Genomic DNA, 17436 nt, shown 5'->3' with positions numbered 1-17436 from the left:
CTCCCACTGGCATAATTAAACCACTTCTAATGAGCGGCAGTAGCTATGTCAACTGGAAGGTGAGCCAACCCCATGTGGCAGGGGAAGAGCTCATCCAGCAGCCAGCTGTTCTGCTGCTCCCTCCCTCTCCAGGCTGCAGCGACACAGGGAAAATACTGCTGCCAGGGGGAGCGCTGCCTCGTCGCTGCTGGGCGTCCTGAGAAATATGGGGGGACACATAACCCTGCATGCCCCCCCAGTGCATCGCCTCTGTGGCAGGTGCGGAGCAGCAGTGGCGGCAGGGGCTGCGCTTTGTGGCAGGGGAGCTGATAAGGTGATCAGAGAGCCTGGGCCGCTGTGGGGAGCCTCAGACCTTCCACCTGCCATGGGTGGCACACCCCAGGGGGCAGAGACAGGGGCTGATGGCTGCTCTCCGCTCCCCTCCCAGGGCAGGTGGAGGGTTTAGGGCTCCCCACAGTGGTCTGGGCTCCCTGGGCAGCTCTTTCCTTGGCCTGGCTCCAGCTTCCAGTCTGGCCAGGGGGCGGGGAAGAGGAGGAACGGGGGCTGGGCCACAGTTCTGGTGCTGGTGGCAGTCCCCCTTCTACACAGGTTCCAGTGCTCCTGGGGCCCCCAAATTGTCTCATGTGTTAATCCACCATTGCTTACAAGGAAATGCCCATTTAGGTCCAGAAAACTCCATGAACTTTGCTTTCCAGAGTTTTCCTGAATTCTTTCATTGAGAGATAGGGTTTGCCCCAATGTGGAACAAACAAGGGTAAAGCTCACAAATACCATGAACCTCCAAGATCAGAGCTAATCCTCCAGGTCACAGGGGCATCTTTGAGGAACTCTGGGCCTCTGAATCAACTCTGGGTTCCTGTATCTCTGCCCCTGCCTCAGTGGAGCTGCACTGCAAGGGACTCCATAGTTGATCCCTCACTCCCCACCCTTTAAGAGTATGTCTGTACTACAGTTACCTGAAGCTGACCCATGTCAGGCTCGTGAGGCTTGGGCTAAAGGGCTGTTTAACTGTGGTATGGATGTTTGGGCTTGAGCTTTGTGGTGTGTGTGTTTATGTGCATCCACCACCCTAGTTCCACTTCTCCTGCTCACTTCCCAGCCCTGCCCTCCTGGATTCCTGAAACAGTACAAATGTTGAATCCAAGAGAAGGGGGAAAATATTGCTGTGGCAGCAGCTGACCCTTTTCTGCACGGAGAGGGAGAGATCCATGTGCAGATGGTCCTTTCTGCAGGCAGATCCTAAACTTATGATCTGGCCCCATTTTACTCACAGCTTACAACTAGACTAAAAATGCTGCGCAGGGAGATTTTGAACAGGATCTCAAGCTGCATGTAAGAATTAGATTCAGAGTCAACATGCCAGTTTAGATTATAATTTCATTTCTGAAGCAAATGTGAAGGACCTTGCCTATAGCAGCAGGAAGCAAAGTGGCCTTCATAGCTATTGCTGTACCAGTGCTATCATCGCCAATAGGTGTCACTGGGTTTCCATTTAGATTAGATTAGAAAACATTCATATAAATACAACTGGAGCTTTAACTATTGTGTTCTGTGAAAGTAATCAGAAAAAGGTTACAGTTTAGCACAACAGTGGAACACATACAAAATTATATGAGAAAATTGAGAAAACACTGCAACTAGCATATCACAAATGTGAAACCAATGCTGAGGTACGAAAGTGAGCTAAATCCTGCACATGGTTATATGTTCCTTAGCCAACGAGATTTCAGAGAGGATTCTAAGAATTACACGGGCAGCTTCAGAATGGTCAGAAAGGACGACATCCAGAAGCCCTGTAAAGATAGATTCAAAGACAACAGTAGCATCAACACCTGGCACCCGTGCATGGTAAAAATAATCCCTTGTCTGTGAATGTGAAGTATGGTTAAATACCTCTGTGGTCCAGTGCAAATTGATTAAATAGTTAGTTCTATTTTGTGTGCATGTGTGTGCACAAGACTTTGGGGGTGGGGTTGGCTTATACATGTAGAGCGTTTCATACGTAGCTCTCAAGTGCTTTATGAAGAAAGGTTAATATCATTATTTTCAGTTCCTAGACAGGGAAATGACTTGTGCATGGTCACATGACAGAGCCTGGAATAGATTCATAGAATTTAAGTCCAGAAGGGATCACACCAGATCATCTAATCTGACCTCCTGTATATCACAGGCCATCAACACTCAGCACCCTCCCACTAAACCCATCAACCAAAATGAGACCACAGTATTACAGCGCAGAGGAGACTAAACTATTATGTGCCACAGGCAGAGAATAGGAAGAACTGAGGTGCACCAGTGCTTGTGGCCCCCACAATGGCAGGGAAACAATTAAGTAAGAAATACCCAGATAATCTTAGTAAGTGACCCTGCCTCGACATGCTGCAGAGCATGGGCATTGGTATCGTAGGCAAGGGGAGGCTGTACCTCCTCAAACAGCCTAGCGTTGCCCCGCCTCCAGGCCAGCGTGCCTACTGCAGGGACTCAGGGCCGCCGGGGCGGCTGGTGCTGGGCTGTGCTGCCTGCCCGGCACTCCGGGGCTGGCTGCCCAAGCACCAGGACTGGGGACTGCCCGGAGCTGGGGGCGCAGTGACCATGCTGCCCGGCTGCCTGAGCACCGGGGGTCTGGGTACGTGGCGACCGCGCTGCCCAAGGGCTGTGGGCGCTGAGGCTGCAGTGCACCGGGGCTGGGGCCTCGCCCCCCCCCCACTCCCAGATGTCCGGCGCTGGGGCCGCAGGGCTGCGGTGGGAGTGCTTTGGGCTTCTACGGGGGGCGGGGGAAATAGAAGGGGAGGGGAGGGGTCTCAGGCACAAGGCAGGGGGCAGGGGATAGCCCGGCCACCGATGCTGCAGAGGAAGGCAAAAAATCCCCAAGGTCACTGCCAATCTGACCTGGAGGAAAATCCCTTCCCAACCCCACATATGGTGATCAGTTAGACCCTGATCATGTGAGCAAGAACCAACCAGCCAAGCACCGGAGAGGAAAAAATAGAACTCAGATCTCTTGCTTCAGCCCATTGGTCTATCCGATAGACCAAGCTGCCTGTTGGAACAAACTCTCCCCTATGGTATATAGCAGAACTCCCATTGAGTTGAATATGTGGTTGAAGGGGAGACTGGGCCCATTTTATTGGCATTGCATAAGAAGCAATAGAGGACAATGTTCTCCCTTCTGCTCCCTGGTGCAGAAGGGAGCGAAATTCCAGAAAAAACACCAAAATTTGGTGAGGAAAGGTTGTCTTACGGGGAAGAGTAGCAATATTCTTTCCTGCTGTTTAAATATTTTAGACTCAGAGGCTGTCTGCAAGCTGATGCAAGCTACAGGCCTCAGAAGTAGTAAGCTGCAGATCAAGAGATGAATGACCAGCTGAACCAGAGTGAAGTTGGGGAGGAGTGTCATATTCCTCTCAAAGCAGCATAAGATACAATACAATCTACTTCTGTAACTTTATTATACTACAGAAGGGCTGGGTAGGAGTGCATGGTGGGGGGTGCGTAGCCAGTGGCAGCACAGAAGACAGGCTGCCATGCTATGCAAGAGCCTGGGAACATCATGGATGGGCCAAAATCCATGAATGGCCACCCCACTGCCCTACTGGACACCTGACCACTAGGGACTGAACAGACACCACCAGCCCCTTTCACAAAAAAATGTAAATTGAGTTTTAATCCAGTCTAATTGCAAGACTATTTATAAACTAATTGATAAACAAGGAATGTGAATACTAAAAATATCCAGTTAGCTAAATATATGATTAGGGGAGAGGGGATTGTGTTTAAATTCAAATTTTAAGTAAAGTCTAGAAAGTACATTTGGATTTTTAAGACATACTCCATTGAAAGTTTGTTTGTTGTGTGCTTGCTTGCTTGCTGTGTGCCAGCTTGATTGAAGTTTATAGTGTAGTCTATTCGGAGGGCTGTGTGCTGAGCCTAGCAGACCTTCCTAATGAGGCTCTAGTATCCTTTGATCCCTAATCCCATTAGGATTCTTTGACAAGGGGGCGGGGCTAACTCAGGGAGAACAGGGGTTTAAAAAGCCAGCTCCTCAACAACCAGAAGAGATAGCAAACAGGAGTTTTGTGAGAGAGTTTAAAGCCAGATACACCTAACAAAAATTCTCTAAACACAGGACAGTAAAGCCCCACCCCTTAGAAAAAACAAACAAAAAACACAAAGAACAAACAAAAAAATGCCAGAGTAAAATGCCGGTACAAGTCCAGCAGCAGAGTGAGGGTTATCCAATTTATTGCGTGGAATGCAGCATGTAAGATTACCTGCCTTGTGAGCAGGTGGCGTATGTGTGCATTTGGTGCAAGCAACTCAGAACTCTCAGAGACTGTGGGCTTGTCTTCACGTACAGCACTACAGCAGTGCAACTGAACCAGAGCTGTGCCACTGTAGCGCTTTAGTGAAGATTATACTATGCTGACAGGAGAGCTTCTCCTGTCATCACAGTTAATCCACCTTCCCAAGAGACGATAGCTACGTCGGTGGGACAAGGTCTCCCGTCAACATAGCACTGTCTACACGGGGGGGTTAGGTCACTATAACTATGTTGCTCAGGGGTATGGATTTTTCACAGCCATGAGCAACAACGTTATACTGATAGAGGTCTGTAGTGTAGACCTGGTCTGAGTATGGGCTCTTGAGATCAGAGTGGCTAAACTGGATGAGCTAAGGGAGACAAAGAGGTACATAGATAAGTCTTTTCAGGACACAATAGAGCAGTCCCACTCCTAGCCTGATAACCTCTGTGCTGTGAAGAAGGATGAAAGGCTCAAGGAAGGAGAACATCAAGTTTCAGCAGAGGGAAATGATCCCATAGTTGGGACCGTCCTTCCAGATGATGGTGTCATGGTATCCTCTCACACTGAGGATATCCCTCAATATAATAATCCCAGTTATTAGGAAGAGACAGACATAGGCGCTGACTCCGTGGGTGCTGCGGGGCTGCAGGACCCACAGGGAAAAATTAGCGAGTGCTCCGCACCCACTGGCAGCCAAGCTCACCCTGCCCCCGCCTTACCTCCTCCTCCCCCAAGCGTGCCGTATCCCCGTTCCTCCCCCTCCCAGCGCTTCCTGCCAGCCGCCTAACAGCTGTTTGGCGGCGCTTAGGACTTTCCGGGAGGGGATGTGGCGTGCTCGGAGGAGGCGGTAAAGAGGCGGGGCAGGGGCAGGGACTTGGGGGAAGGGGATAGAATTGGAGTGGGATGAGGGTGGTGCAGGGATGGGGACGGGGGGTCGAGCACCCACGGGGCAGAGGGGAAGTCGGCGCCTATGGAGACAGATAATAGTAATGTGGGATTTGATTACTAGAAATATAGATAGTTGGATTTATGGTGACCAGGAGAACTGCATGGTGAATTGCCTGCTGGGTGCAAGGGTTGCAGGCCTCATGAGACATGTAGATAGACTTTTGTGGAGTGCTGGGAAGGAGCCAGTGTTCATGGCACATGTAGGTACCAATAACATAGGGAAAGGTAGGAGAGAGGTCCTGGAGGCCAAATTCAGACTGCTAGGTAAGAGATTAAGGTCTAGGACCGCCATGGTAGCATTCTCTGAAATGTTTACAGTTCCACATGCAGGGACAGTTAGACAGGCAGAACTGCAGGTTCTCAATGCATGGATGATACATTGGTGTTTGGAGGAGGGATTTAGATTTATTAGGAACTGAGGAACCTTTTCAAAAAGGAGGAGCCTATACAGGAAGGATGGGCTCCACCTAAACCAAAAGGGAACCAGAGTGCATGTAAAATTAAAAAGGTTGTAGAGTAGTTTTTAAACTAAGGTCTGGGGGAAAACAGCAGGTGCAGAAGAGCACACAGTTTGGACCGAGACATCCCTTAGGGGAAGATTTATTAAAGGGGATTCTCTATATCTTAGTAGAGAGAAGAGGATAGAAGTTGATAAAGTACATGCAGGAACTGAACAGAAAGTCACATGAAAAAGAGTCCTATTTCAATTACATCAAATAAAGGCCAACAACTAAATATTGACAGATTTTATAAGTGCATGTATACAAATGCAAGAAGTCTAAATTCTAATATGGGTGAATTTGAGTGCCCAATATTAAATGTGGATATTGATATAATACATATCACAGAAACTTGGTGGAACGATGATAACAGGACATGGTAATACCTGGGTACAAAATATATAGGAATGACAGAGTAGATTGCGCTGGTGGGGAATGGCACTATATGTGAAAGCATGTAGTCAAATATAGTATAAGTCTTAAATGAATCAAACTACTGTAGAATCTCTATGAACAGAAATTCCATGCTTGAATAACAAGAGTATACTACTGACATCCTGACCAGGACGGTGATGGTGACTGTAAAATGCTCAGGGAGATTAGAGAGGCTATAAAAATAAAAAATCAATAATGGGGGATTTCAACTAGCCCCATGTTGACTGGGTATATATCACCTCATGATGGGATACAGAGATAAAATTTCTAGACACCATCAGTGACTGCTTCTTGGCGCAGCTAGTCCTAAAGCCCACAAGGGGAGAGGCAATTCTTGATTTAGTCCTAAGTGGAGCACAGGATCTGGTCCAAGAGGTGAATTTTCCTGAACCACTCAGTAATAGCGACCATAATGTAATTAAATTTAACATCCTTGTAGGGGAGAAAATACCAAAGAAACTCACCACAGTATCTTTTTAACTTCAAAAAGGGGAACTACACAAAAATGAGAAAGCTAGTTAAATGGAAATTAAAAGGAACAGTCACAAAAGTTAAATGCTTGCAAGCTGCATGGAAACTTTTTAAAAACACCATAATAGTATTAAATGTACTAAATGTACACCTGAAATAATAATTAAAAAAACAGTAAGAGGACCAGAAAAATGCCGCCATGGCTAAACAACAGAGTAAAAGTGGCAGTTAGAGACAAAAAGACATCATTTAGAAATCAGAAGTCAAATCCTACTGAGGAAAATAGAAAGGAGCATAAACTCTGGCAAGTGAAGTGTAAAAGTATAATTAGGCAGGCAAAAAAAGAATTTGAAGAGCAACTAGCAAAAGACAACAGAGGGTCCTGTGGCACCTTTAAGACTAACAGAAGTATTGGGAGTATTCACTTGCATCTGAAGAAGTGAGGTTCTTACCCACGAAAGCTTATGCTCCCAATACTTCTGTTAGTCTTAAAGGTGCCACAGGACCCTCTGTTGCTTTTTACAGATTCAGACTAACACGGCTACCCCTCTGATACTTAGCAAAAGACACAAAAAGTAACTGAAAGGTACTAAAAGAACACTGAAAGAATGAATTCTTGTCACAGTCTTAACTGAAGAGGATGTGATGGAGATTCCCACACATTAGCCATTTTGTTTTAGGTGACAAATCTGAGGAACTGTTCAAAATTGAGGTGTCAATAGAGGAGGTTTTGGAACAAATTTATAAAGAGTAATAAGTCCCCAGGACCAGATGTATTCACCCACGAGTTCTGGAGGAACTCGGGTATGAAATTGCAGAACTACTAACTGTGGTATGTAACCTATCTTTTAAATCAGCCTCTGTACCAGATGACTGGGTGATAGCTAACATAATGCTGATTTTTAAAAAAGGCTCCAGAGGTGATCCTGGCAATTACAGCCTCATAAGCCTAACTTCATTATCAGGCAAATTAATTGAAACTATAGTAAAGAACAGAATTATCAGACACATAAATGAACACCATACAGGGAATCCTCGGACTTACGTTGCCCGACTTTCGTCGGACACCATTTAAGACGCTTTTCAATTGACTGCCCATTTTGCCCCTACAGCGCTTGTTTTGCACTTATGACGCTCTATTTACATAAAGTTCACTTGAAATCACTTCCTGGTTGCATTATAGTGGTATGGAGCTGGAAGGGGTCGCTTCTGATTGGCTGTGAGGCAGCAGGGTAGCTTGTTGCTGGGTGGGGTTGCTGCTTGTTTTTGATTGGCTGGGCCCGGGGCTGGGAGCCAATCAGAAAGTGATTGACTGAGGCTCAGCATCTGTTCCGTTCTCCCTGGCTTTCTGAGCCTGTGTTGCCGGCATTCTGAGCAGCATATGTGAGTTTATATTTTTATTTGAATGCTGTTTAAAAAATACAGTGTACAGTAAATACATTGATGTTGCAACATTAGTCATCTATAATTAATTTAGTACAAAAATCTGGATTATTATGATGAAAATAGTGTATCAAACCTTGGTTCGGGAACCAATCCCCCCTTCATTCCATTGATTCCTATGGGAAAAGCGGTTTCAACTTACAACGCAATTCAGAGGAATATATATTGTGTCGTAAATCCGAGGACTCCCTGTATGTTGGAGAAGAGTCAACATGGCTTTTGTAAAAGGAAATCCTGTCTCGCCTAGAATTCTTTTGAGGATGTCAACAAATATGGACAAGAGTGATCCAGTGGACTTTCAGAAAGCCTTTTACAAGGTCCCTCACTAAAGGCTCTTAAGCAGAGTAAGCAGCCATGGGATAAGAGGAAAGGTTCTCCCATGGATCACTAATTGGTTAATAGATAAAGGGAAGGAATAAAAAGTCAGTTTTCACAGTGGACAGAGATAAATAGCAGGACAGTACTTGGACCTGTGCTGAGCTGGAAAAAGAGGTAAATAGTGAGGTGTGGCAAAAGTTGCAGACAATACAAAATTACTCAAGATAGTTAAGTCCAAAGCTGACTGAAGAGTTACAAAGGGATCTCACAAAACTGAGTGTTGGGGCAACAAAATGGTAAATCAAATTCAGTGTTGAGAAATGCAAAGTAATGCATATTGGAAAACATAATCCCAACTATACCTACAAGGTGATGGACTCTACAATAGTTGTAGTCACTCAAAAAAGAGATCTTGGAGTCATTCTCTGTGGATAGTTCTCTGAAAACATCTGCTCAATGTGCAGCGGCAGTCAAAAAAGCTAACAGAATGTTAGGAACCACTAGGAAAGGGATAGAAAATATGATGCCACTATACAAATACATGGTACACCCACACCTTGAATACTGAGTGCAGTTCTGGGCAGCCCTTCTCAGAAAAGATACATTAGAATTGGAAAAAGTACAGAGAAGGGCAACAAATGTAATTAGGGGTATGGAATAGCTTCCTTATAAGGAGAGATTTAAAAAACGGGGGCTTAGGAGAGACAGCTAAGGAGAGGTCTATACAATCATGAATGGTGCGAAGAAAGTGAATAAGGAAGTGTTATTTACCCTTTCACATAACACAAGAACTAATGAAATTAATAGGCAGGAGGTTTAAACAAACATAAGGAAGTACTTTTTCACACAGTGCACAGTCACCTTGTGAAACTCATTGCCAAGAGATGTTCGGAAGGCCAAAAGTATAACTGGGTTCAGAAAAGAATTAAACGAGTTCATGGAGGACAGGTTCATCAGTGGCTATTAGCCAAGGTGGTCAGGGATGCAACCCCCTGTGCAGGGTGTCCCTCAACCTCTGACTGCCAGAAGCTGGGACCGGACTATGGATCACTTGAAAATTACCCTGTTCTGTTCATTTTCGAACATCTGATACCAGCCACTGTCGGAAGACGGGATACTGGGCTGGATGGACCATTGGTCTGACCCAGTGTGGCCGTTCTTATGTAAATTAAGAACCCAGCAGATTTTATTGTCTTTTAAATAATTTCATTGGGGAGAGAATATTTTCAGGTATTTGCATAGCTCTTTATATAATCAAAGTACTGTACAACATTAATTAATTATTGGGAAGAGCAAGGAATTCTCTCTATATATATTGTTTTAAATGGCCGTATGGTACAGAAGAGATGGAAGAATGAGGACAGAAAAAAGAAAGCAAAAGATGAGCCATAAGCAGAAGGGAGGCAAGAAGGACAAGAAGCAACCTAGAAAAATAAGGGGTCACTTGTAATTCCTCAAGAAGTTTTTACTTTGCTCAGTAGGGCTTTAAACATTTGGAAACTGCATTAGTACTGTCCAATATCCTCAGTGGGAACTGAAAACCATCATGACTTGGCTCCACATCTTGAACAGCTTCAGATTATCTTTTTTAAGCTTCCTTAACCACAGTTTCAAAGCAAGTGTTGAACTTGATATTTCAGACTTCCCTCTGCGGATGGAATCCTGGGTCTTCTTTATAAACAGGCTCCTTAACTCTATATTTGACCTTAGTAGTGCTATTTCGTATTCCAGGGGTAAAAGAACACTAATTTCTTGCAGTCACTGTTCCTTCAAATTTGCAAGAAAGCCCCTTGAAGAAGCAGTAGTTCTACTTGCTCATTATCTGGGTTGTTATGTGAAGAAATCTCTGGAATGCAATAAATCCTAACCATTTATGTAGCTTTTGTCCTAGCATACTAACCATCTGGGCATTCCTAGATTAACATAGAATCATAGAAATGTAGAACTGGAAAGAACCGTAATAAGTCATTTAGTCCAGTCGCCTGCACATAGGCGGGACTCAATATTATTTAGGCCATCCCTGATAGGTGTTTGTCTAACCTGTTTGTAAAAACCTCCAATGATGAAGATTCCACAGCCTCCCTAGGTAATTTGTTCCAGTGCTTAACTACCCTTACAGTTAGGAATTTTTTCCTACTGTCTAACCAAAATCTCCCTTGCTGCAATTTAAGCCCATTACTTCTTATCCTGTCCTCAGTGGTTATAAAGAGAACAATTTATCATCCTCTTCTTTATAACAACTTTTTATGTACTTGAGGACTGTTATCATGTCCACCTTCAGTCTTCTCTTCTCCAGACTAAACAAACCAATTTTTTCCATCATTCCTCATGGATCATGTTTTCTAGATCTTTAATAATTGGATATTCTCCAATTTTCCACATCTTTCTGGAAGTGGGGAGCCCAGAACTGGACACAGTACTCAAGTTTGAGGCCTTATCAGCACGGAGTAGAGCGGAAGAATTACTTTTCATGTCTTGCTTACAACACTCCTGCTAAGATATCCCAGAATGATGTTCATGTTTTTTGCAATAGTATTACATTTTTGAGTCATATTTGGTTTGTGATACACCAGTGGTTTTCAACCTTTTTTCATTTGAGGACCCCTAAACATTTTCAAATGGAGGTGCAGACCTCTTTGGAAATCTTAGATGTAAAAGTCTGCAGTCTCCCAGGGGTCTGCAGACCACAGGTTGAAAACCACTGTGATATACTGTGATAATCCCCAGATCCTTTTCTGCAGTATCCCTTCCTAGTAATTTCCCATTTTGTATTTGTGCAATTAGTTATTCCTTTCTAAGTGTAGTACTTTGCATTTGTTATTGAATTTCATGCTATTTAATATCAGAGGGGTAGCCGTATTAGTCTGAATCTGTAAAAAGCAACAGAGGGTCCTGTGGCACCTTTAAGACTAACAGAAGTATTGGGTGCATAAACTGAGCTCCAGTTCATTTGCAAATTTGACACCATCAGATCAGGATTAAACAAAGATTGTGAATGGCTTTCCAACTACAGAAGCAGTTTCTCCTCCCTTGGTGTTCACACCTCAACTGCTAGCAGAGCACCTCACCCTCCGTGATTGAACTAACCTCGTTATCTCCATACTGGTTTATACCCGCCTCTGGAGATTTCCATTACTTGCATCTGAAGAAGTGAGGTTTTTACCCACGAAAGCTTATGTCCCAATACTTCTGTTAGTCTTAAAGGTGCCACAGGACCCTCTTTTGCTTTATGCTATTTAATGCAGACCATTCCTCCAGTTTGTCAAGATCATTTTGAATTCTAATCCTGTCCTCCAAAGCCCTTGTAATCCCTCCCAGTTTGGTATCGTTCACAAACTTTGTAAGTGTACTCTCTATGCCGCTAGCTAAATCATTTATGAATAAGGTTAAAATTTTGTCACGGTAATTTGTAGTAAATGTCTGGGGCAGGTCACGGGCACTAAACAAAAATTCACAGAAGCCCATGACCTGTCCCTGACTTTTACTAAAAATAACTGTGACAAAATGGGGCTAACAGGGTGGGGCAGGGGAAATGAGAGCCCAAGCCCTGCTGCGGGAGGTAAAGGGCGAGTCCAGCACCTGCCACCACTGGATCTGACGCTCCCTCTGGGGTCCCCCCCACCACCCATGGCAGCTGAAAGCTGCGGGGGCCCTCTGCTGGCTGACAGCTCCAGCCACGCCAACCCGAGACTGAAGCGGAAAATGTCATGGAGGTCTCTGGAAGTCATGAAATCTGTGACTTCCATGACCTCTGTGACTTAATCTTAGCCTTATTTATGAAGATGTTGAATGGAATCAGACCCAGGAACCCCCTGGGCCCCAACTTGATATGCCCTTCCAGCTCAATTGTGAACCATTGACAGCCATTCTCTGAGTACAGTTTTCCAGCCAGTTATGCACCCACCTTATAGCAAGTTTGTCTAGCCTACATTTCTCTAGTTTGTTTATGATCAAGTGTCATGAGACAGTATCAATAGCCTTACTAAAGTCAAGATATACCACATGTACTGCTTCTCCCCCATCCACAAGGCTCATTACCCTGTCTCAGAAGGATATTAGATTGGTTTAACATGATTTGTTCTTGACAAATCTATGTTGACTGTTGCTTATTACTTTATTTTCTTCTAGGTGCTTAAAAATTGATTGATTATTTGCTCCATTATCTTTCTGGGTACCGAAGTTAAGCTGACTGGTTTATAATTCCCCTTTTTATAGATGGGTACTATATTTGCCCTTTTTGCAATCCTCTGCTATCTCTCCTGCTGTAGCTTGCTGTAGGAAGTAACTGGGAAGAATTTGTTAAGCTGTGTGGTATGTTGGGGAGCAAATCTAATAAGTTGGAGGAAATTGGGAAAGTGGGGGCCTTGAGAATTAGCTGGAATTACCACTGGAGGGGAAATGGGGTAAAATAGAGCAGGATAAGAGAATGGCCTCTACAGCTTTTATTTCTTTTGAGAGGCAGGAAAGAACTGAGGCTAGAACCAAGTTTTTAAAAGATTAATTAGGGGATTGAGAGGGAAGTAGCTACTGCTTCTGGAAATGGAGGAGCTCCATGGGTAGTTAGAGGGGTGTGGGGATGTAATGTGTGTATAAGTCTCTCCCTACCCCATAAATGCCATTCAGCAGCCACCCCCACCAATTTATAACAAAAAAACAAAAGCATCCCATTCTATGAAAGGCAAGATTTTGGAGTCCATTGGGCATAGGAAAAACTACATGTGGTACCTAAATTTGCTGACAGTTACTTAAACTTCTTTTTTATCTTCCACTGTAACAGTGAAACTAAGAAATAAAGTTCAACACTTGGCATTCTAAGTATGAGAATAACATTTCCTTGAAATTTTGATAGAGTATAAATCAATGCAATATAAAGATAAATGCTGTGACTGATTAATAATTGACATGTGAAAATGACAAATGGCACTTTCTATTCCATTTCTCTAGTAAGAAGAAGCCAGAGCAAAAGAAATCCGAAGCCAGCAAGACCAAATCCAATAAGTAAGGTTTCTCTATAAGTGTAGTTTCAAACAATGGCCACACTTTGATTTTCCCATTAAATAAGATCATGTGTGATATTTCCTGTGGGACACAGGTATAAAAATTAGCTTCTCTCTCTCACAAAATTAGCTCCAGTGCTAACTTGATGAGATTCTGTCATTTTTATTTCACTATTTAATATGTTTTGTGAGTATTGGAGGCCCCTCGTGCCTATATTTCACAGAGGAAAGCATCCAGAATGAAACTGTCAAACATTTGGCTATTTGGCCAGTCCATTTGTAGAGAAATCACTGGCTTTTTGTGAAAATTTTGTCACCCAGATCCTCAGCCCTCTCTACCTCCCAAGATTTTAGTCTACCTATGCCACAGCTTGCCCTGATGCACTGAATGCAGCATCTGGAGATCTGGCACTTTCTGTTTTAGCCAGGTCCTTCACCCTATAGTATGTAATTGTGAAAGGGGATAAGGAAACCAATTCACCATTGTTCCATAACTAGCTGAAATAAATGAAAAGTCTTCCTGGCTCATTACAGCATATTCTGTATGAGACCAGTCTACTGTGTTACTCCAGCGGTAGGAGTAACTCAGTGACTCTGCTGTGCAACTTATCCCAATGAAATTTATTTGTGTTTACATTTTTTTTTAATTTAAAAAGTAGCTAAAAGCAGTTCTTGTTAATACAACTCAGTCTCTCCTGTCCTACCTCTTACTCAAAATAGTTCACTCCATTCAGCAGAAAAACTGTAGGAACCATGCTCCTTACGTCCAAAGCCTGGGCTGGAAGGACATTGTCTTTAAAATAAAAAAGTCTCTGGAGGGACCTCACTCACACCTATGATGCAGCTCCTGAGTCCTACTTTTCTACCTGTTGGGACAGAGAATCTTTCCCTCCAGTTTTCCTGTGAGTGCCCAGAAAAAGTTATGTAGCACATTCCTTTCTGACACCAGTACTTCTGCCACCTCAAACAGTAGCTTTCTGGAGCACTCGAGTGAAGTTTTGTATGGTGAGGTGGTAGCACCAGTATGAACTAGAAGGGGTGGTGGGCCTCTCAGACTCTTTTCTTTTAAAAATTTCATTTCAAAATATTAGGCATAATGTTCAACATACTGTAAAGTACAACTGTCAAAATATTCTAAAATGAGGCAGTAATTGTTATACACCATAGCTATTATGAGTCACCAGTAGCTCATAGTGTGACATATGGGAGGCTGTTCAGCTAATTATGTGGGCTAGAATATCCTTAGTCTCATAGTTTACATTGAGGTCCTAAACTAGGTAGAATTAAAATTTATTTATTTCTAATATAGCATCCCTGTCCAAGCATAAATATCTTTCCATGCATTTAGTGGATGGGCACCACGCAAGATGCCACCCACAGCCTTTTCTTAGGCTTTAAACTATCATTCTTTTCTGAAAAGTGACTGTGTAAAAATGGTACTGTCTTTCTTTGAATCTTTGCTATGGGTATTCAAAACCAAATTTGTTTTCTTCAGTGACAAAAATAAGATTTTATTAATCTTATTATCCCTGCAGGGATAAACACAGCTGAGAACGTGAGCTGGATTCTAGTCCTTCTTGTGAATCAAGAGAGATTTACTCAGTTCCAATTACAGAAGAGTTTACTCAGTTCCAATTACGGGTCCATGCAAATCCGGTAAAGACAATGGCACTGTAGCCAAGGACATTATTGGGCTTGAAAAATCTATACCGTTGGTGATACAGGACAAGAAAAGAACCCAGCTTGCCTTTCAGAACCCAGGTTAAGTCCACAGGGCTGCGGGTTAGAAATCCCCCCATCATTTTACTTGTAATGTGAGCAGATTTTATCTGGAAGTCACCAAGAATCAATAAATATGAAATAACACAATGCAATTTTTCAGACTTGCTTTTCAGAATGGAACCTTTCATTTCCAGGATATAACATTGTTGTGAGCTGGGTTAAACCTTGTTATGGGTTGAGTTAAAACCTCCTTCTTCGAGTAATGGCCCTATGGGTGATCCACTTGAAGTGTGGATGCCCCCATGTGCTTTCGATTGGAGATTTTCAGCAGCCATGCACATTTGGTCTCTGCATACACCCTAGGTACTCTTGTACCCCACACCAATGGTATAAAGGGCCGTGACAGACAGACCACCCACAGTTCCTTGTCAACCGCCTCTGCCTGAGACAGTTGAGCTTGCACAGCTACTTACCTTGCTTGTTCCTTGTAGTCTAGTTTAGTTTTCTTTCTCTACTAGTTTCACTTTTATAGTTTAATGTGGGGGTTTGTGTGTGGGGGGTTTGATAAACTGAAGCTTTTAGCCCTCCCTCCACTGAGAAAAGAACGCTCCTTCTCTGAAGGGGCTTTTTTTCTCCTCGGGGCATGCCTAAAGCCCCAGGCAGGGCTGGCCTTAGGGAAAATGGCACCGTGGGTGAACTTGTATTTTGGTTCCCCCCCATCACCCCTGGTCCCCATAGGCTCTTTGGGCTCCTAATGCCCCCCCATCATCTCTAGGCCCTGCTGCCTCCCCCCAGTGATTAATTTGTATTGAAAGAGGTGCCAGAGCTCAGCCTCGGCACAAATTAAGCACTGGCTGGGCAGCTGGAGAGCAGTGGTTGCTGGGCAGGTGCCCAGCTCTGAAGGCAACACCACCGCCAGCAGCAGTGCAGAAGTAATGATGGCATGGTATATGGTGTATGGGCACCCTTACTGCTGTGCTGCTGATGTGGCTTGTGGTGCCTGGTGCTCAGCATGCGGCTCAAGGCGGGTTTTGTGCTGTCACACAGGGGTTGCATCTTGCCAGAGCTCATGGCCCTCCCCCAGCCCTCTGGCCACTCCTGGCTCACCAGGATTTTGAGGGATGGGGAGCAACTTTAACTGTGATTCCAGGAGCTACGTAGGCACCTGAAAATTCTAGGTTTTTTTGCAGATAATAACTTATGAATTAGCTGACAGGGTATCTAATTCCTATATAAAGGAAGAAAAAATATATACAAACTTCAATTAAAGCCACATTTTAAATTTACATATCAATTTAGAACAATCAGGAAATAATACAGCAAAATATTCCCAATTCCAAGCCTTGAGGTCAGTAATGAAGCTTTAACATAGATATCAGAAATACAAGTTTGATACTTTGTACACTATCTTTAGTAGAGATAAATAAACATAAATAAAATCTTAAAATCTGCTTACTTTAACAGACATACTCTGTTACTGCCATTATCTATTCTATTTTAGTCAATTGTTTTTCACTCCACTAAAAACATATTTACTTATTTTTAACATATGTGATTAAGGGTTTTTTCTTTTTTATTAAGAATGGGAATTTATTTTTGTAATTATTTTGGCATTTATGTTTACCAATCACAATCATGTATGTGACTCACTAACATTTGACTCCATCATTGCTATTAATATCATACTTGGAACTACATTTATTTTCATACGAATTTTAAAGTTATTTTACAGATATAACTAAAAACACAATTTGAAAATAAGCTGCCTTCATCTGCACAAAGTCTAAAGTTATGTGTCTAGCCAATTTTTTTTAAACTGGCACTGTTAAGGGGGGAGTATAAGCTAAATTTACATTCTAGGAGGATAATAATGAATAAATAATGACAAAGCACAATATGATAATAAAAGTAATAATGATAATTACTCCAGCCAGGACAGGTTAGGCATTTTAGAACTCACTACTCAAAGAATTAAATTTAAGCATAAGAGAAAATTAAACGTATGAAATGCACAGACCAGTCAAAAAACTAAAATAAGAGCACTGTAATCCTTAATGAACTTTGAAAGAATAAAATTACAGAGAATATATGTGCCTTGTGCATTTTGACAGGAAATACAAAGAAGTAACAACAACAACAACAACAATACAAGTGTGTGTTGGGGGAGTGTGAGAGAGAGAGAGTGTGTGTTGGAGGAGTGTGAGAGAGACAGAGTGAGTGTGACAGAGATAGAATGTGTGTGTGTTGGGAGAGTGTGAAAGTGGGTATGTGAGAGAGACAGGGTTTGTGTGTTGGGGA

At 43.2% G+C, this 17436-nt stretch overlaps 1 protein-coding gene across 1 annotated transcript in view; it reads left to right on the top strand.

Moving 5' to 3' along the window:
• The window catches only part of LOC117876781, an 86225-nt gene extending 70278 nt beyond the window's left edge, over positions 1 to 15947 (top strand). The window contains exons 10-12 of the mRNA XM_034769165.1: positions 1716 to 1848; positions 13364 to 13417; positions 14952 to 15947. Of these exons, the coding sequence (XP_034625056.1) occupies positions 1716 to 1848; positions 13364 to 13417; positions 14952 to 14967 (203 nt within the window). The 3' untranslated portion in view covers positions 14968 to 15947. The remainder of the gene's footprint in view (positions 1 to 1715; positions 1849 to 13363; positions 13418 to 14951) is intronic.
• The last annotated feature ends 1489 nt before the right edge of the window (positions 15948 to 17436 follow it).

Source organism: Trachemys scripta, chromosome 1 (assembly GCF_013100865.1).
Source record: "Trachemys scripta elegans isolate TJP31775 chromosome 1, CAS_Tse_1.0, whole genome shotgun sequence".
Classification (NCBI taxonomy): Eukaryota; Metazoa; Chordata; order Testudines; family Emydidae; genus Trachemys; species Trachemys scripta.
Note: the sequence above shows the minus strand (reverse complement) of the source record. Positions and strands in the feature narration are given on the sequence as shown.